General features: G+C 37.9%; 1 protein-coding gene across 4 annotated transcripts in view; it reads left to right on the forward strand.

The window, feature by feature from the left end:
- LOC129767470 (uncharacterized) overlaps positions 1-21,772 on the forward strand; it is a 277,112-nt gene that overhangs the window by 95,352 nt on the left and 159,988 nt on the right. For all 4 annotated transcript variants that reach the window (XM_055768414.1, XM_055768416.1, XM_055768418.1 and 1 more), the window contains exon 3: positions 7,422-7,467. In XM_055768414.1, coding sequence (XP_055624389.1) covers positions 7,422-7,467 — 46 coding nt within the window. The remainder of the gene's footprint in view (positions 1-7,421; positions 7,468-21,772) is intronic.

The raw sequence follows: 21,772 nt of genomic DNA on the forward strand, positions 1-21,772 counted from the left end.
TCATTCCACTTGCGTTGCCAGTTAGCGATGGTATTTTTGCGGACTAAAGAATAAAATTCATTGAAGGCGATTTGACGCTGATAAATATCGCCTTCAATTGCACCTACCTTTGCTAATGAGTCAACCCTCTCATTACCCGGAATGGAGCAATGTGAAGGGACCCAGATAAAGGTAATGACATAACAGCGTCTGGATAAAGCACTCAAAATTTCTCGTATTCTCTCAAGGAAGTACGGCGAGTGCTTTTCCGGCCTCACTGAACGGATAGCTTCGACAGAGCTAAGACTATCCGTTACAATGTAATAGTGTTCAACAGGTCGTGAGGCGACGCTGTCCAGCGCCCAATGAATTGCTGCCAATTCAGCAATATACACTGAGCAAGGATTCTGAAGACTGTGTGAGGTGCTAAAAAATTCGTTGAACACTCCAAATCCTGTGGACTCGTTTATAGTGGACCCATCAGTAAAGTACATATTATCACAATTGATACCCCCATACTTTTCATCGAAGATCGTTGGAGTGATCCTCGATCGTTGGTAATCTGAATATCCATGGATATCTTGCTTCATGGACAGATCAAAATGCACAGAGGAATTGATGTAGTCAGGGAAACAAACACGGTTGGGAATATACGAAGAAGGATCAACCTGCATGGAGATGAATTCATGATATGAACTCATGAATCCGGAGTGAAAATTTAGCTCGATCAGCTGCTCAAAATTTCCGATCACCAATGGGTTCATGACCTTACACCGGATGAAGAACCGAAGAGATAATAAATTGAAGCGATCTTTTAGTGGGAGTAGGCCTGCCAAAACCTCGAGACTCATGGTATGCGTTGAGGGCATACATCCCAACGCGATACGGAGACAAAGATACTGAATTCGCTCGAGTTTAATGAGGTGTGTTTTGGCAGCTGATTGAAAACAGAAACTGCCATACTCCATCACTGAGAGAATAGTTGTTCGATACAACATTATAAGATCTTCTGGGTGGGCTCCCCACCAGGTGCAGGTAATTGTACGGAGAAAGTTTATTCTTTGTTGGCATTTTTTACTCAGATACCTAATATGGGCCCCCCAAGTACATTTGGAGTCGAACCAGACCCCAAGATACTTGAATGACATAGCATGAGTGATCGGTTTACCCAAAAGTTGAAGCTTTGGTTTTGCTGGTCTATGCTTCCTAGAAAAAACCACCATCTCTGTTTTCTCCGTGGAGAATTCGATCCCTAGCCCAATGGCCCAGGTTGAAAAATTGTTCAAAGTATCTTGTAAGGGTCCTTGCAGGTCGGATTCGTTTGGTCCTACGACAGACACCACTCCATCATCTGCAAGTTGTCTTAGGCTGCAATTTTGTGTAAGGCAATTGTCGATGTCGCTTACATAGATAACTTCATTTGAATTATAACATAATCAGCAAAAATCTGACAACACCACTCATTATCGTTTGTGTTTGACGTTTGCTTAGTTTGATGACGTGCTAACAGTAGAATTTACCCGTTCATAAATATTTAAATTTCTCCCGTGTTTCATTAGTTCTCATCATCGCTAACAGTTTACTGTGATTGCTTGGTCAGTGTTCCGCAGTTGATTATAAAATATAATCAAGTGTAATGTAATTTTCGTCCAAAAAATTACAAAATAAAGTGTCCGAAATTTGATTTAGTGTCCGAAGTTTGATTCTTATTCACTCCATTTGAAAAAGCATTTTATTCGATGATTGTTTTATGTTTTCAATCAAATAGGTAACAAAGTAGAAAGCTTAAAAGCATATTGAACTAATTTATTGAAAATATCAACCAAATAATACCTGTGCATAAAGCTTAGATCTGTTTTCTGCATCATATGCCTCAAGCGTCCGAAATATGATTCAGAACGGTATTGCAATTTATTTACTTTAAAAAAATCATAGCTATATTTTGGTAAGTTCGGCTGACTTCACTATTCGTCAAACTAATTCAAAAAATTTCTTTTTCTAATTAAAATATTTTCAAAAATGTTAAAGAGGAAATGTTTTGAATTGTAATTATTTTCAATATTTAATTCGATTCCAGAGACGAATGAACTGCATAGTTTAAAGTCTCTTAAAACAAAGAAGAAGAATAATAATGAAATTTTGAGTAATATAATTAAACGGCATTTTAAAACTTTTATTTTCAGTAAAGAGTTTATTGGTGTTAAAGGGTGTGTCACATCAAATTGCATCACGGAAAAAACGGTGTAGAAATTCGCCCAGTAGACCGATCCTTTTGAAAATTTTAGACAGTAAAATAAAGACTATTAAACAACTTTTAGCATTTTCTTTTTATTCATACTTCGAGCCCAAGCCCGTATGCTCGCACCTTCCTCTTTACCCCGTCCATAAGGTTCTGTACAACGTCAGGTTGTAGTTTTTTTTGAACAGAAATCCATTTTCTCTTGAAGTCCGCCTCCGATTTGACAACTTTTGGGTTCTTCCGGAGGGCCTGCTTCATAATCGCCCAATATTTCTGTATTGGGCGAAGCTCCGGCGCGTTGGGCGGGTTCATTTCCTTTGGCACGAAGGTGACCCCGTTGGCTTCGTACCACTCCAACACGTCCTTTGAATAGTGACACGAAGCGAGATCCGGCCAGAAGATGGTCTGGCCCTCGTGCTGCTTCAATAGTGGTAGTAAGCGCTTCTGTAGGCACTCCTTAAGGTAAACCTGCCCGTTTACCGTGCAGGTCATCACGAAGGGGGCGCTCCGCTTTCCGCAAGAGCAGATCGCTTGCCACACCATGTACTTTTTGGCAAACTTGGATAGTTTCTGCTTGCGAATCTCCTCCGGAACGCTGAATTTGTCCTCTGCGGAGAAGAACAACAGGCCCGGTAGCTGACGAAAGTCAGCTTTGACGTAGGTTTCGTCGTCCATTACCAGGCAATGCGGCTTCGTCAGCATTTCGGTGTACAGCTTCCGGGTTCGCGTCTTCCCCACCATGTTTTGCCTTTCGTCGCGGTTAGGAGCCTTCTGAACCTTGTATGTACGCAGGCCCTCCCGCTGCTTGGTTCGCTGGACGAATGAACTTGACAAATTCAGCTTATTGGCGACATCCCGGACCGAACTTCTCGGATCACGTCTAAACTGCTTAACTACGCGCTTGTGATCTTTTTCACTGACGGAGAATCCATTTTTGCCGTTCTTCACCTTCCGGTCGATGGTTAGGTTCTCGAAGTATCGTTTTAGTACTCTGCTGACCGTGGATTGGACGATTCCCAGCATCTTACCGATGTCCCGATGTAACAACTCCGGATTCTCGAAATGAGTGCACAGGATTAATTCACGACGCTCTTTTTCGTTCGACGACATTTTTCCAAATTTACGAAAAATTGACAGTGAAGCATGGCCAACGTGACATATACACTATTATCTAATTATAAGCGAAAGCTGAAGATATAATTCCTAAAAATTAAATTTCTACAGCGTTTTTTCCGTGATGCAATTTGATGTGACACACCCTTTACAATAACTTTTCTCTACATCATATTCTAATCAGACATCTGGTTTTCTAGTTATTATTTTTGTAAAAAAAAGTCTACGATTCTGGGTACGCTCTTTTCAATAATGATTGATGGGTCGTGATTAAAATTGGTCATCTGATAATGAAAATTGTGGTTTTGGGTATCTATTACCTTATGTAGAATGATTACAATTTTTTTTTATAGCTGAGCCTGTTTGGAATTTCTTAAAATTGGAACATGTTTGCTATTGATGTTGCTGCTTTGCTACCACTCCTTTTGCTCATATGGGATTTGATTACTCGGCTTGTTTTTGGTCGCTGGCGTTCTCCATTTCATGGTTAGAAAATGAAAATGGGTGGGGCTTGCGACGCAATGTACCCCTGTTCAAACTATGTAGTTAGAAGCGAATGAACTGCAAAGTTTAAAACCTAAAACCTAATACAAACAAGGAAGGAAGGAAAACAATGTAGAATCTTTTGTATATAGCGGTTTTTGTGTGTGATATCAACATTAGGAATGACTTACCTGCTCGCTAGTTGGTGAACGGATGAGGTTAACTAGGGCGAGCACAATATTTATACAGTGGCTCCTGTATCCTTGGATAGCTAAGATTTTTGACGCAGTTGTAATGTTGTATTCAAAAGGTATTTCGCTGCTGCCATAGTTGGAACAATTTGAGGAACACCCATTCGACCAATCAAAATGTGGAATTTAGCGCATTTGTTCATTTATGCTTGACATTTTACAATTATCTAATTGTTTGTTTTTTTTTAAATATATAATTTTCATTATTGAAATAGATAGAAATATAGAATATTTCCAATCAATTTATGCAAGCTTCTTTGCGATATATCAAAAATGGTTGTTAGCGTCGAAGCTTTCCATTATTTCAGTTTTTAAATGTTTTTTTCACATCACATACCATTGTATTAAACAGAAAAACACACTATAATTCTAACACAAAAATCTTTATTTTTTATCGAACACTTTACACAAATCATTCGTAGATCACAAAACTACACTACACATTATAAAAATCATCCTGGATTCGTACCTGGAAAGCAAGATCAGAAAGTACATTTTATATATAAGAATATTCTTTGTCACTTACCTTTTCATCGTCGTCCGTGGATACCCAAAAAAATCAGCTGAAAAGATAATTATTTATTACACATGATTGAACGACACAAAATACTCACCTTTGAAGACAACACAACAATCGAAATGATCATGTCAACAATAACATTCCAATTGTAGCGGAATAGGGCACGCAGGAAAACAAACCCGCTATACAAAGCGTATTGTTCATAGCGAACAATCGCAATCATAGGCTATTCAGGTCGCTAGAGGCGAATGAACTGCAAAGTTTAAAGCCTCTCAAAAACAAAGGATGGAATAAGAACAGGTCAGTTGTGAATAAACCATCGATCAGTATAGATCAAGCTAGTTTCTCATCTCTACTACATTGGGTAGCCAGTCTACTCTCATCTCACTCATACGCTGGAACTCTGCTCAGAAACTGTCTGAGCGGAGACAACGGTTATAGTCATTAATGTTATATAATTGAATACTGTAATTATCGCCCGATTTCAACGTTGTCAATATTCAATAAAGTATTGAATAAAATAAAATAATATATATATATATATATATATATATATATATATATATATATATATATATATATATATATATATATATATATATATATATATATAGTGTTACATAGCTTACAGTGTGATTTTCGGCAAGGAAGTAGTACTTCTATACCAACGGGTAAGATGATATTATAAAAAGAACAGATTCGGAACAAGTAGTTTATGCTTTCTTTTGTGATTGACGAAAAGCACTTGACAACCTCAATCCAACCAGTTTTTTAGTTTACTTATGTCAACACGATTTCTATTGCGAAACGTACTTCTTCTTTTTTCTCTTCTCTCACTTCTTCTTCTTCTTCTTATATTTTTCTTCTTTTTTTATTTTTCTCACTCTCACTTTGTATTCTTCTTCTTCTTTTCCTTTTTTCATTAGTGAATAATTGAGCCGCTTTTCGAATTCAATTGGATCCAACACCTTCTATTCATATTGCGGCTAACTAACTACACAATGCTGATCTATTTAGATTTTTAACATGTTTATAAAAATCTGCAATCAAACAAGATTTTACTGATAAATTTTCCGTTTTTTGAGGACTTAGAACAAAATACTTTTTGGCCCATTTGGCCACTTCAGTAATAGAAATATTCATTGAAAATCAAACCGTTTTATGATTGCTTGCCGAAACCGTTTTATGACTGCTTGCCGAAAATTTGTGTGGATATATTACACTGTCTGGCAAAATTCAACTCGACGAAGAAACGAACCAAAAGATGATACAAATGATACAAAACAAAATATAAAACACAAATGTCTGTGTATATGGGTAATCGATTATTTTTAATTTCAATATTTTCCTTTAATATTTTCATATCCATTCTATCATTCTCGTTTGATTGGAGACGAACACAATGAAAAAAAAAGAACAGTTGAAATCTGATCATCCGTTCTTTGATGATAATGAGAGTTATACGTACGAACCGAACCTTAATATACACCTACTGTAGCTCGAAAGCTAAGTAGTTGTTTGAGGTAGAATAAGTTTTTCTCAAATTTTTATTTTGAAAAAAATCTATATTAAAATTACAATAATTTTGTCAAGTTTTAAGAAAAAATTCTATATTAAAAATACAATTATTTTGTCAAGTTTTCACATTTAAGTTAGGGAAGTGTTTTTTTTAAATCATGAATCTCTGAAAAGAATGTTCAGAATCTAGGATACGTCATCATGAAAATCTTCGCAACCACAATCGTTCCTATGGGAATCATGGTGCTGATCACTTTGGATTGTGCAGCAGATATTCACTTTTTTCGTTGAATTGCTCAATCGTGTTTACTAGAAATTAAGTAAAAAATAAATAAACGTTTTGATATTTCAAAGAATTGTTCGGAAATCATGGTGTTGATTTTTTTTTGTATCGTAGTGCGAGGGAAGAAGGCATTTTTGAAAGCTGGTTTACTTCATGCTAGTAATGGATATACCATCTTGATCAAGAAGTTCCTGGAATTTATTCAGGAAATGAAAAGTACAAGATTATACATCAATATCGATATTGTACCCTTCAAAGTACTACCCATAAACTGCAACGCACTTATGCTAGCGCTTAATCCAATCTTCGAACCATTTTTATGTTCGATTTGCGGTCATCAGCGCCATCTTCGACTTTTGCATTATCTCATATAGGGTGCTGAAATGTGGTTTCTTGAGTCGTTCGCATAGAAATAGTCGCAGGGGTCCAAACCAGGTGAATTCGGAGGTTGCTGAATGGCATTCGTTTCGTTTTTAGCCAAATGTTCTTAGAGGCGAATGAACTGCAAGGTTTGAAGCCTCTTAAAAACAAAAGACCGACCGACCAAATGCTCACGAATAACGATTGATTTTGCAAATTTTGTAAATTGCAAAAAATTGAGGAACGCGCAATAGCAGATGTATTCAATACAGCGTAGCTTTTAGAAATTTAAAACTATTGCACTGCAAATTTTATAGAATGTCAATGACAGATGTGCCAACCTACAAAAAAATTAAAAATAAAAACGGCTGACTGGGAGCGCCACACGTTGGTGATTTCGGGATCTTTTTGATCAAGGTAGTAGTATATGATATTGTATTTCCACAAACGATTCTTTCAATTTGAGTCGCTCATGGAAGCGTCATTTAACTTGAACTCCCAAAAGCAGAAGCTCTTCAAATCAATCTACAGCTTAGAGCCTTGTTAACATTCCGTAACTTAATTCGTAACTTGACTACAGAATAATGCAGCCTGTTAACAACGCAGCAGATTGGGTCGCCTCGCAGCACAACCCGGGGTTCAAATGTACTAACCGAATTCTTTCTCCCCTTCTAGTGGAAATCTCGATGGTGTGTTATGCGAAAACTATCCCCGGTAGCAGGTAAGTCACAGAGTTCACTAATCAAATACACACCCCGAAAATCCCGAAACAAATTTAATTTGTACCGAACCCCTCGCCCGGCGGAGACACAAAGGAAAAATCTGATCCACACAGCCCGTACCCTAAATTCTTTCCATAATGGAAAAAGGAGGAAAAATAAAGATTGAAGAATCTCGTCTGCCTAAGCAAATTCTGTACCGAAATCCTTTGATCCCCCGGGTGCGTATGTATATCGGCTACGCTGCATTGGTTGCCGAAATCTCTGTCCCCGTCTCGGTGGTTGGGGGAGCTATTTCGGCTACCGTTTTTTCAACCCATCCGAAAATATATATCGGCCCGAAAGTTTAACCAACCATCTCCCAACGAGTCTGGCGGCAATCTCCAAGGACACATTCATCCATTCCGGCGAATCAACGGCATAGAGAGGGCCTCAGACGGCGCACTTCAGCGTTTCCACTTTGGCACATTAGTCAACACAGGATCGGTTCCCCCGGTGGTGTCGCGCCGTGCTGTAATCGATAGCCGGGTGATACGTGTTTTTATTTCTATTTGTTCGGCATTATGCTCTACCTCGATTTCATTATTTGTACCCTCTCTCTCGCGTGGAAGTACTTCTGCCCGACTCGATCCAAACACAAGCAGCCAGCAGAGGACCCCTTTTCGCCTATTATGAGATCGTCTTTCCCGGGAAAAAAGGGGGAGGAAAACACTTGAACTTTGAAGCCATTTGTCATCGACGAGATAAGAGCCAAGAACACACTCAGCCGCACTTCGGCGGGGACCAAGTGATTTCCTGGTATACACAAACGCACACTCGCCGATTATGGCCCGGAAGAGGGCATCACTGGAAATAGATTCCCGGTCCCGGAGCGCGACGAGTGGCGGAGTGCGGAGGTCGCGGTCGGATTAGATTTCTTCCAGCGACATAAATAATCCATTTAAGTTCCGCTGGGAGACCGAAGGGAGGAACCCCGGGCTTTGGCCGCAGAAGGATGGGATACATGCCTCAATCGAAGACGCTGCTGCTGCTCCACAATAATGCAATGTTTATGGAAAGCGAGGAGTGGCAAATGATGGAGCAAATCATGACAGCGATCATTATGGTGACGGAATTGTGATGGATATGGATGGTTTTCCGGGGCGTGAAAGGTGCTCAGCACGATGCGATATGATGAATTTGTCCATATAAAATTTGATGTGGGCAATCGCTCAAATTGAATGGGGATATAACAAATTGTTAAAAATGTTTGAGCATGTAAAATCGTTCAGCGGGTGGATCGGGATGTGGCTTTGACAGCACCACATTTGGCTAAATTGTAGCCAATAAACCATGGCTTCCCTGGAGGAGCGGGAGGTCTCCTCATTTACAAGAATACAAACATTCAATTTAGGATGAAAAATGTTGTACACACATATCCCACCTATTTATTTACATTCGTGTTGAATCACATCGTTTACCCCCACAAACTGAAAGATTATTTATTAGTGGAACAGGAAGATGTACATCATATCTCAGTTGATCTCCAGCTGACTTTTCTCGTCTAATAGCGGAAATTTCAGTGCCAACAAAGGGAGACACACAAATTCATACTTTTAAATCCCCCTGAAATGATATCGGGATTCACCCAATCAAAACTTGAACTCCCCTAATATCTCACAGCTAATCAAGCGTAAGAGGCATTCCCTTCGTACCGATTTCGCTCCCCGAGAATCGTATGCGGATCTCCCCTAGCCAGGGAACGGTACGTGTCCCAATTAATTTCGTGTACCTTGTGCAACGAAACCAGGCTAATGAACACCTCCTTCACATCAAGAGGGGGTAAACAGAGAAAAGTTATTACTCGTGTTTCGTCGTACGAAGCGGGATGCTCCTGCCCTGGCGAAGGTATTCGAGGACTCCTGCCTCAATACACTCCAATATATAAAGCAGAAATAATTTCATTAAATTTTCATCAAACATAGTCTCTTGCTCGAACTTGACGCCGACGAGGGGCTGCTCTTATTTCAAAGCGATAGAAAACTAATTAGTTCCCAACATAAACTACCGCCATCGTGTGACGCATACACGTACAGTCGGTGTTCATGTTCTCCGGGGGAGGCCCATCATAGCACATTTAGGAGTTTTTTTTTCCATTCTTCCCCTTCTTGGTTCGAAGCTAATTAGTTTGTTATGAATGGTTTTTATCTGTGCTGTCTCCGGCTATATCCCCAATCAATTGCCTGTGGTGTCGCACGAGACAATAAAATCGATAAGATATCAATGCTGCCGTTGAAAACTCCGAGGCCATAAAACCCGGTGTCTCGCAACGATCTGTAAATAACGGATAAAATAGGATTATAGAGAAAAAGACATCATCACCGTTTTGGAAGACAACACGTGAGAAAAAAAAATGACATAAAAACTCTAAACAATCCACGGAAACGTCAAAACGAGACAAACGTAGCCTCACTTCACACCAAGGTTGGCAGGTTTCAACTGGAAACAAAAATTTACGGCATTCCCGCTGTCGGGAACATAAGATGAGAGAAAGTCGAAGCCATAAAACACACCTGTCGGTTCTCTCACACTCGTTGTCGATCTACCATCATCATCAGCTCAAACGGCTCCAGCTTTCGGGTGAAGATTACCATTTCTGGTAATGGTTGCGGTAGTGATAAGTAGTTTTCGAGGGATTACAGACAGCCGGGTGGTGATCTATTTTAAAACCAATTGACATCCTGTCGGAGTGTTATGCAACACAAAGGATGAATATCATATTTGATTGAGTGATTATCGTTGGGAACTATAAGTTCCATTCTTGGAACCCTGTATGGAAAGGAGAAAGTTCAGGTTTGAATTCGTTCTAACCTAGTGATTGGCTTGTTTTGTTTTCCAGTTCACCGGTTTAGGTTTGTACAGAATACGAAATTCTTCGAAATTGGTAGAAATCAATTTCGTACATTGTGTTCTCGTGAAAAGGTCCATTAATAATACACGCTGTCCAACTTCTATAAGATCACTTTCAATATCTTCGTATTACATAGTAGTAATGAGAGCTTTGAGTCAATTTTTTTTTACATTTAGTACTTACAGTATTATTTATTTCACACTAAATTATTTCGAAAAAAATGGAACAGTGTTCATCGAGACTTCAGAAGGTACCACCACGGTTTACCTTACAAGAAAATGAATAGTTTAACTCCAACTCCTCTTACTTCTAAGTGCTGTATTTTCCTGTGTAAAGAAAGTGACCAACTCTAGGAAGCTCGAGAATCAGTTCCTTAGAGATGGGGCTGAGAAGAGGGTAAAAAAAGAAAAAAGGAAAAAAAACTCGGTATCTTGGTGTATTCACCCTAGGTACCGTTCTGAATCATATTTCGGACGCTTAAGCTATATGATGCAGAAAACAAATCCAAACTCTATGCACAGGTATTATTTGGTTGATATTTTTGATAAATTGGTTCAATATGCTTTTAAGCTTTCTACTTTGGTACCTATTTGATTGAAAACATAAAAAAAATCATCGAATAATTGCATTTCAAATGAAGTGAATAAGAATCAAACTTCGGACACTATTTGTAAAAAATAAAATTTCGGACAAATAACGGTTTCTTGTGGTTTTAAGCGCAATTTAGATTTCTGTACAATTAGTAATACTATAAAATGATCAAACATCCGGAAATAACAACGATTTGGCCTGTCTAAACATGTGCCGCAACCTTTCATGCACACACAATATTTTGGTGCGTTATATGAATATACGCTTTGCATCCATTATGAGCCTGAAAACTCACATTGTAGCAATTTCAACTGTTCGAAATATGAATCGTAGGGGAAAAGTTCGATTCAAATTTCGGACACTTTATTTTGTAATTTTTTGAACGCAAATTACATTACACTTGATTATATTTTAAAGTCATCTGCGAAACACTTACCAAGCAATCGCAGTAAACTGATAACGATTATGAGAACAGATGAAACACGGGAGAAATTTAAATATTGATGAACGGGTAAATTCTACGTGCTCGCGCTAAGCAAATTTTAAACACAAACGATAATGAGTGGTGTTGTCAGATTTTTACCGATTATGTTATAATTCAATTGTAGTTCTCATATGAAATGATAGTGAATCCAAGGGATTACTCTAAAGAAACAATTGTGATATTAATTCTATAGTTATATCATCAGTGCATTAAGCTTTTCAGGATATTAGAACAAAGTGTCCGAAATATAATGTTGTCCGAAATATGATTCAGAACAATATTATGAAGGTGACAGGTATAAACCGATGATATTGGCTTTTCGAATGCGTTTGAATCTTTCAAGTGCTCCAAATTCGTACTTGTCCTCAGAAATTATATTTTCATATTTCTTTTTATTCAGATAAGAGAAAAATTCCTGCTTTCGTGAATCCGCACAATATTCTTGCTTTATCGAACAGAATCCATGCTCGAGTGGAAAACACAGATTTGGAAGCCTCCACATCGTATTTTTTACGCTACCAAGCAATCAAGCGTTCATCGATCGAACTTTTGTTTAAGGACTTTGAACACAGAGAGATCCATGAGTTGTAGAAAGTGGGAATTGGGCCACAGTCTGTACCCGCATAACTTTTTCAATTAGTTTCAGATTGATCTACGATGAGTACCCGTCATACGTCCTTCATATACAGGCCGTGTCTTCGGGATTAATTTTTTGAGTTTTGCACTCGAAGTAATAGGTGAATATCTTAGTATACATCCATCCGTGTGGAGTAGAGATGGGCAAAATGGTTCACTTTAATGAACCGTTCTCTGACCAAGCGTTCACTTAAGTGAACTAGTTCTTTTGAACAGTTCACTCACTCTTTCGTACATTAGAGGGATATTCCAGAACAAGTATAAAAAATGTGAGATATTATGTAGGACTGTTCTTTTCATTCATAAAATGCTGTTATTAATAATTAGATGTCCGAATTTTGGTAAAAATATCTTAGAAGAATAGAAAATCAAACTATGATTTTGAAATTTTGATTTAGCTTGAGCCGTGATACATTCTTTTCAGCACAAACTAGCGTTGCGTTGCGCTTTTCAATGTTTTGCAATAACTGCTATAGCAAAACTGTACCAAGACGCGAAAGACTTTCTCGAAATTATCGAGCACAATATGGTATAATATAAAAATTTTTCATATCAGCGACACAAATTTTTATTTACTGCTGAAAAATACTGTTTGAATCGTTTCGCTTTCAACTATATTTTTTGTGAGGTGTATTTGCATATCTTACTGAAATATTTATCCTCAAATTAAAACTTTATTTGATAAATAATCGAACAATCCAATTTAAGAACCATCGTATTCTTAAATATTGCATTTTATTATGAAAACGACAATACCGACATCTTATTTTTGTTATTTCATGGAGCTATCGTTTGTTTCCATTCGTTAATTTTAGGACTATTTGCTTTGCAGCAGTATTTGTCTATCACTCGTTCGCTCGCCTTCCTCTTATACACCGATCACCATTCACAGTTCGTTCTGAACTGTAAACACAGTTCCACCAGCGGTCAGTTCGTTCTGAACTGTATACACAGTTCCTCCAGCGGTCATTGTGAACAGTTCGGTCTGAACTGCATACACAGTTCATCGTTCACCGTACAGTTCGTTCTGAACTGAACTGTATACACAGTTCAGCCAGCGGTCTTCGTACACAGTTCGTTCTGAACTGGGTAAGCAGTTCATGTGAACTGTTGCCCAGTAAAAAAGAACGACCGTTCGTTCACTCTTTTTGGTGAACTAGTTCTTTTGAACAGTTCATGAACGGTTTGCCAATCTCTAGTGTAGAGTAGCTGCGTTAGCTTATCCAGGAAACTTGCCGTCTTTCGATGCCATACAGCTTTTTCGCCTCGATACGAGCAGCGATAGCACTTTTCCGCCAACTGTGTTGCCATCCATCAATACGGTAATATTCTTCACAGGAACTGTAGTTACACGATTTGTGGCTCTCACCTTCTTTTCTTTCTGGGCATTACAATAATGGGGAGGTAATCCACGATTTAATTCCTTTCTCTTTCGAGCAATATCAACAGCTTGAAACTTCTGTTGAGACAAGACATAACGTCCCTTGGAGTGAATCTCCGAATTGAGCTTTCTTAATGCGATGGGGACTTCCTCCTGTACTACTTTTAACGTCTCTTTGCCTTTTAACTCACCTCTGTATAGTGGATTTTGATATTTCATAGCATCATGCATCTTCGAACACCGACACTCGTTTACCTTTTGTAGCTACAAGAGCCGCATCTAAAAAAGTGTTGGAATACACAGGTGCCATCATTTTGTTCACGTATGTTGGGTCATTATAGCTGTAACAATATCAATGTATTCAACGAATAAGATTGTGGAAGTGTATCATGATGAGTTCAATAGATAATAATAGTTGAATGCTTCGTTATATTTACATGCAAAACAAAACAACTGTTTAAACAATCCAGTTTTAGATAAAAAAGAGATTGTTTGGATAACTTCTAGCTTACAACGACGGCGCAGGCTAACCATTTCTGCAGCTGAAAATGACGTTTCACGTATTGAACTTCATAAGTGTGTGTATACTTGAGATTCGTCTGTATATATGATTCGCCCGCATATATGATTCGCCACCAATGTTCCGAGCGAAGTAAAACTGTTCCTTCTTGTGTAACTTTTGTAACTATCGGTTGAATCCTTCGAAACCATAGCGGTTGATTTTTTCGTCACGCAAGATAACCTGAAACGAATAAATTACCAGGAATATTGCTTGACTTGTGGAGTTTTTGAAAACGATTATAATCACAATCAAAAAATTTATATTGATGTAAGCCTATCATATCCGATTGCTGATTTATGCGAGTTCCACCTTTATTGAAACTGTTAAAACTTTTAACCAACGCATGATGAATTTTCTTTCGAGAAACGTATAACTTCAAAGATAACTTGAAGTACGCCAGCGCTTCCGTGATGTTTTAAACGGTTGTGTCCCTTTCACGCGAATACCATTCACCCGGAACACGTTTATCCAAAGCACATTTACTCGTATGTAACACATACCCGAATGTAACAAATGCCCAAATGCAACATTTACTCGATTGGAACGTTTACCCGAATGGAGAAGGAAAAATTCCTACAAATCAAATTATGAGTTTTGTCGAATATTGATATTATAAATAATATTAAATCAAAACAACATGGAAGAGCAACAAAAATTCGAAGTATAATGGGAAATTGAAGAAATTCGAAAATGATATTGGAGACTTCGCTGTATCATGTTCAAATAGTGTAGACACAACTGACATGCCGTCTTCTTTCATTTCTCTCCGACTCGGATTGCGTCACTTCGGCGGCTTGGGGCCACCTCGATTCCTTATCCACACTAGAAGGGAATTTCACCCCCATCTCATTAAAATATCTTAATTCAATAATTACGAAAATTATTCCTTCTTTGACATTGAGGTTCTCTGTCGGGTGGTGTTCAACTGATTTTAATTTATTATCAATATTATTATCAATTTTTTTTTTAATATTTCTTTCTTCTTTATAATGGATTGTTTACCATTCGGGTATATGTTCTATCCATATAAATGGTATTCCTTGTGACCTTGTTTCTCGTAAATGCTCTAGAATCTCGTTGTGTTATAATACTGTTCTTTTTTCAACGGTATAATACTGTTCTATTTTCCAACGCATTATCTATCTTTTTTTTCTCTTTTTTTGAAAGATTTCAATACCTCATTTTATGAATTTCATTACACGTCGCACTCGATTATATGTGATTCGATCATACACAATTTTGGGCTCGATTATATACAGTTTGTAAAAAAATATTTTTTTATATTTCAAATATAACTTATTTCAAGAATAAATGTAACCTTTCAACGTTAGAGTGTAATTAAAGTGGCTATTACATGTACAGTGGGGTAAAAATCGTGATTTTTGAAGATTTTGCTTGAATTTTCACCAGGAATTGTTTATATCGATATTGCAGCCAAATTAAGAAAGATAGAAGTTAGGTGTCAAAGATTAAATTGTAGAGCAGTTAAAAAGCTTTAATTTAATTGATAGAAACAATCTAGTTTAATATAAATTTTTCGGATGAATTTAATAATAACACATTGAAAATTATTAACTTTTAAGTTTTTCACTTCCAAAATGTTATTGAAATCCGCTAATTTAGATGTTCCACTACTAAAGTCTGTACTAAATTTTCTCATCTTTCAAATGAAAGCAACAGAATCGTCTTCCGTAGCGTACTTTGTAATATGGAGCCAGTTTGAGGCAACAGAGTACGAACCAAAAAAAAAAAGTTCTATAACTCTGTCATTGTTGAAATTCGAACATATGCGTAGAAGGATTTTTTTCGTCAAATATGAAACTCTATCATCTCCTTAGAGAATCTGGATAATTTTTTTTTTTTTCATGTGAGAAAGTTTTTTTTCTGACTTCAAGGTGATGAATCAATAATCAAATCCTTCTTTTATATTCAAAAAACGAAAAATACATGCAAAAAAAACCAATGAAAAAAATTGTTTTTTGACTATATTATTTACAGTGAAAAGAAATCAAAAACTGTATATAATCGAGTCCGCGCTGTATTGAATTCAAAGCACATTTTTTTGCACATAAGTTGCTGTAGCGTATTCAATGCTTATCCAGTTTATTTATGTTTTTTTTGGATAACCTAAGTAAAAACAAGCATCGATTTGTAGCTTCATTACGGCACTAACTCTGCATATGATATACCAAATAGCAGATTATCAGCATCATATGCGCACATGGTGTTCTTCCATTTTTCAAACTTTAAACTGGCAGCTAACCGGTACATTGACCAATTTTAATTGCGGCTTATTCTTTTGAGGGTGTGTCCTTTTTATCAAAAAATTGTAATTTTAATCTATATGAAGTGTATATGAGGATATATATCTTTTTGTTTTGTGACGAACACCTACGGGAACAGAAGCACCTTGGTGTATATATGGTATCCCCAAAACACCTTCTAGAGTTCTATGTTAAAACTTTTAGCCGCTTTTTAGCCGATCGATCAAATTTTGGAGTTAAATAAAGGAGCACTTCAACGCATATTGTACCACATGTTCAAAATGTTATTCGTTTTCCTACGTTTAAACGTACGAGGATTGCAAAGAGTGATGATACTCACGCGTATGCATACGCATTCTGTACATGCATGTACATGCATTCCTCACCCACAAACTCACGAAAACGAAAGTTTATAAAGTTATTCATCACCAACATCGAAGGGGAAATTTTTCATTAAAATCTCCGTGTTGATAGATTTTACAAACACGCTATAGGGATCAAACGAAAGCTGGTTGTTAGGGTCAATAGATTTGCTATTGACTTAGTTGACAAAAAAATGTGTTAATTCACAAAATATTTGTAATAACAGAAAAAAACCGATTTCATACTTCTTCTCGATATTTTTGTCCACTATATCTACACACACCATGATAACAATATGTTCGTGAAATATCCCAAAAGCTGTTTAATTTCAAACTTTAAAATGATGTATCATTATCCTAAGAGAATGATATTCGACTTTCAAAAGTAGTGGAATGTATTCATTATAAATTCTTATACATTCGACATGAATGGGTTCAGTAGAACTTTAGATTTCGGGTACGCCAGTTTGAAAAAATTAGTTACTCGTTTCTAACTCGGTAAATAACAGAATTTTCGAAAAGTTCTCTGTGGGGTATATTCTTGAATGCTTAAACATAAGAAATATGAGGAAAAAAAATTGTTCATTGTTTTTCTGCGAATTTCTAGACTAGAATACTGCCTTACAAGCAGTGACTGTAGCTGCTCGAATGGGTTATATTCATTATCATCATCAAAGAGTTTCATATCTCACTCAAAAGCATTCTTGCAGCTATCAATTGAAATAATCATCTGTATTATTTCACCAAAATGGGTTGTCTTTGACCGTCTTCCAAAATGGTACGATTATTTTGAGGAACTGCTTGTGAGCGTGTGTTAGTCTCTAGTTAGTATTGCGATTGTTTCGATATACAGTGTTTTGGTTGCCAGTATACCAAGGAACATGAGTGTAGGCACCCTTAGCTCGTGGGTAATATGCAGATAAAGGTTTTAGTTTCCATTTAAATCCTCTTCATTTTTTTTGTTGGTTTTTTTATACTCACCAGTTGACAACCTTGATACTTGATCAGCGGTCTATATTTGGTTCGGCGGTCTAGATTTGTGCCGCGCGAATACATAACCTATCAGCTGTTTTAAGACAGCCCACGGAAAATTTTTTATGCAAAAGTACCGTTTAACCTTGGTAAAAAAATGCCGCTTTCAATTTATAAATTTTTTAATCAAAGTGCTGAACACCAGTTGGGAAGGACTTTTTGTACAATAACAACAACAGTTGTTATTGCAATAAACTGCATATAAACCGAATAGCACTTTTTCAAAATTCATTATTGCCATTTAATAAGATATAACGGTACTAGCAATACAAGAGCGCATTTCCATTAAGAATGACATACCCCGGATGAAGCGCCAGGTATGTGCCAAGCGCGCTAACGAAAATCGGAAGTGCTTATCGCATTATCCTGAGCGCACCTCTGCCCGATAAAATGAGTCCATTGACACTCCGAAACATCCATCCTTTCAGCCGCAGCGGAATGCATCTTCATCCTCCGGGGTAGCAAAGCAACATCAGCAGCTGCCGCGAAGCAGCTTCCCACAATATAATAGTAATAATAATCTCATGAAGGGAAGTGAGATTGACGGGACCCTGATGGTGTTGGCAGCCGACAGCTTCAGCAAGTGGAGTTACTCGCTGGCTGCCAGTAGATGAACTGTGTCAGCATGAACACCTCGCGTCTACCGCGATACCGCATAGACAGCCAATCCAGCGAACGACTCAGTCAGTAAGTCAGTCGGCGTTATCGTTTATGCTTCGTTACACGATGGAAGTCAAGCGGAGAAGCATTGCTGCTCCAATGGTGTATTTTTTTTTGACGGCATCCCGTTGCATTACTCGTTGACTTGAAAGACCAGCATCACCGGTTGCAACGAAAATACGTGGGATATTTTTAAAAATAAAGTAAATGAGATGGCGGGGGTAAGAATAACATTGGATTAATTCTGTCTCTCCGAATCGCCGGGTTAATGGTGTTGAAATGAAATGTTGCCGCCAGACGTGCTTTTTGTGTGTTTGTGCGGAACCACGCAAGCTGGAGATAATATTACATGCTAGACACAAATTAAGATTTGGGAGAATTATCATTAACCAACCAAACAAAGACTTGTTAAGGCCAGTTGAGATAAATTAATTCGCAATGCAATTTCTTGCGCATTAACACAGAGCTAACCATATAATTATCCCCAATCCATAGTATTCGGTTCATGCAACGGTTCAAGTTTCAACCAATCGAATGTCCCTCAATCCACATCAACGCCCTCCGAAAGTACAAAGACCGTGTTCGGAAAGCTTTCGATTCGCTGCGAATTCAATGAGTTCAAATTGCATCTCACAATCATGCGTATTATTAGGTGCCGAAAACATGACGGTCAAATTTCAACCATCTGGAAATTGATTGCAGCCCGTGCTGGCTGCCTTCGAGCGAGTTGCCAATTTTTAGTTTTCACGCGAAAATGTTTCATAATGCTGGTAGTGGAGTTGCAAAGTTCTCAGGTTAGCAAACAGAACGGACGATCCCGCTCGGTGCTGTTGCCACCGAGTCCTTGTGCCGCGGCTGCTTTCTTTCCCGTCGCAAAAAAAAACAGCTCCCGTGGCAAACCGAGCGGCAGCTGAAGCCTGAAATACGACGCAAGTTTCAGATCAAATATTTTGCTTCGCCGTTTGCCTTCAGGGCACACAATTGCTCTTCTGTGCGCTGACGTCGTTCCTTTTTTTTTTTTTGGTTGAGTTCAAGCTCAATCGACCCGTTTTATTCCCGTACCACCGGCAAAAGTGCGCCATTACTTCAATTAAGGTAAATAAATTACGAAACATACGACTCGTGCCGTTTTTTTTTCTCTGCTTCTCGCCAGCTGCTGGCTGGGGCTTTGTTAGCACATCTCGTCGAACCATTAGAAAGGTGCTGGCGAACTGTGGGCAGATAATTTGAACGATAGGTGACAGTGGAGTTAGGTTCATTTCCGGACAATTGCGTATCATTGAGCTGCACACGGGAGCAAAGTCAAGGGTGTCTTATTTTTTTGCAGACTGAAGAAAGGTATCGGAAAATAAGAATAAAACATCAATTGAAAAATAGAAGGAATGGTTCAAGTGGTTGCACTTGAATCTATTGTTGTAATGAATATTTCATACTTTGAATGATTGAAAAAAAAAACTTACTCAAACCAAATTATTTTAATTGTTTTCATGATTGATTTCAATTTGAAAAAAAATATGCGGTGGATAGGGACCGCATAAAAAAAAGTTTCCTTAAGAAGATGACCCAAATCCTAATGGTTCCATTCGTGATCAACATTTGATTTCCTGTTTTTCACTTTAATAAGCGGCTTATTTACTTGCGCCGATCATAAAATTATCTCTTCGCGGCTTTCAATAAGCTCTTACTGACAATATAAAACAAACAAAAAATAACATGAGGATGGGAATTAGCTGACACAATCCCTATGTACATATCAATACATATCAAATATAGAAAAAAATAAAATAAATTATGACTTAAATTTTTTCAAATACCGCACAAAAAAAATCGTGCAAAAAAACCGCACAAAACCAGGTTTTACTGTATTGAATGCCAACAGTACTACATCTGCCAGATATGATAAAATTATAAAGTCATACTACCCAAAACAACTATATTCACCGAATAGTTCTGTGGGACTTCAATATCTTCCTCGTAGCAAAAATTTACTGATGACTCTGAAGTTTATTCTTGTAGCTTACCATGAGAGTCAAATATAAATAAGGAAAAAAAGTACAAGTTATTATAAGGCACCTATCGAAGTTTCTGACCAGTGCCATAAATTATCAAAATTTATTCACGACAGCAGGCATTGACTTTTTCCCAGTGTCTCATGAATTCTCTTCTGTTGAAACACAACATCATATCTCTCATAATGAGTTTAGCGTGAGAGTTTATTCCAATCATGTCAATGACGCGTTAACTTTGTTTACTATCCTGAATGAATTTCGGTAAACCTGCATTCGCGCACCTTCATTACTGTCAATAGTTTGAAGTGATTATCACACAAGTCGATTTGAACTTCATCGCTCGCAGTGATTTTTTTTAACAAAAACAAGTTCTAGATTAATTCCGGAAAAAATGGAAGGACCAGTACCAGGAAAAGGCAAAAGGCGTCGCGGTGATGGCAAGACTTTACAGGAAATTGCGTTGTCTTTCATCCAACGAGACGGAGTTAGCGGTATCTGCCGGATAGCGGAGAACGACCAATGCTCCTACGTACAGGATACTTTGGATGTAGGCAATTTCATCCGCCACTTCCGCACCCAGCATACAGATGCTGCGGTTAAATGTGGCTTGTTGAATCGAATTGATTTCAATACGAAGAAGCCAAGAATAGTGACGAAGCGACCCATGGCAATTGACATACCGCTGTATATGGATTCCATCAGCAAGTTAGTAGCCTATATTCATCTTCCTCTTTGCTTCGTGGAGTGGGAGGGAATGGAGCAACTATTTGATCCGATATCCGCCGCACTCGGTATCACCGTGAACAAGAGCCACGTAAAGATGATTATTCACTCCGTTGTTGTTCAAATCCGTGCGATCTTGAGCGGGGAAATGAAGAATAGGTTGCTATCCCTTAAAATTGACTCCGCCTCACGATTCAACCGGCACATCCTTGGGTAAGTCTAATCATGTTCTTTAAACGGAAGTGTTTCTGTTGAATAGAAATACGCTGAAGTTAAGCTAGAGTATGACCTTAAACAGGGGATAAACGTATATTTTCATGTTACCATTGCAGGTATGATTGAAATAAAAGACCGTCAAACAGCTGCTTTACTGAAAACTAAAATTCTAGAGATTCTCCAGACGTACGGAGTTACCGTTAAGCAGATATTCTCAGTCACATGTGATAATGCCGCAAATATGTTGGCCGCTGTGAGAAAATTGAAGCAGGAATTCGATTTCATAATCTCACTGCAGCTGGAAAATGAGATTATCTTAGAAGACACCGAAAATAATGAAACCGAACCTGAAAACGAAATTGACACCGAAGTTATTGAGAACAACCAAGATCGGGATCTCTCGGAGGCCCTTTCGACTGAATTTCGTCAGGATCAACTGAACTTAGTTCCATGTTCGGTTCACACTCTACAATTGGCCATATTGGACGTCGTTGAAA

The sequence above is a fragment of the Toxorhynchites rutilus genome, chromosome 2 (genome assembly GCF_029784135.1).
Source record: "Toxorhynchites rutilus septentrionalis strain SRP chromosome 2, ASM2978413v1, whole genome shotgun sequence".
Classification (NCBI taxonomy): Eukaryota; Metazoa; Arthropoda; class Insecta; order Diptera; family Culicidae; genus Toxorhynchites; species Toxorhynchites rutilus.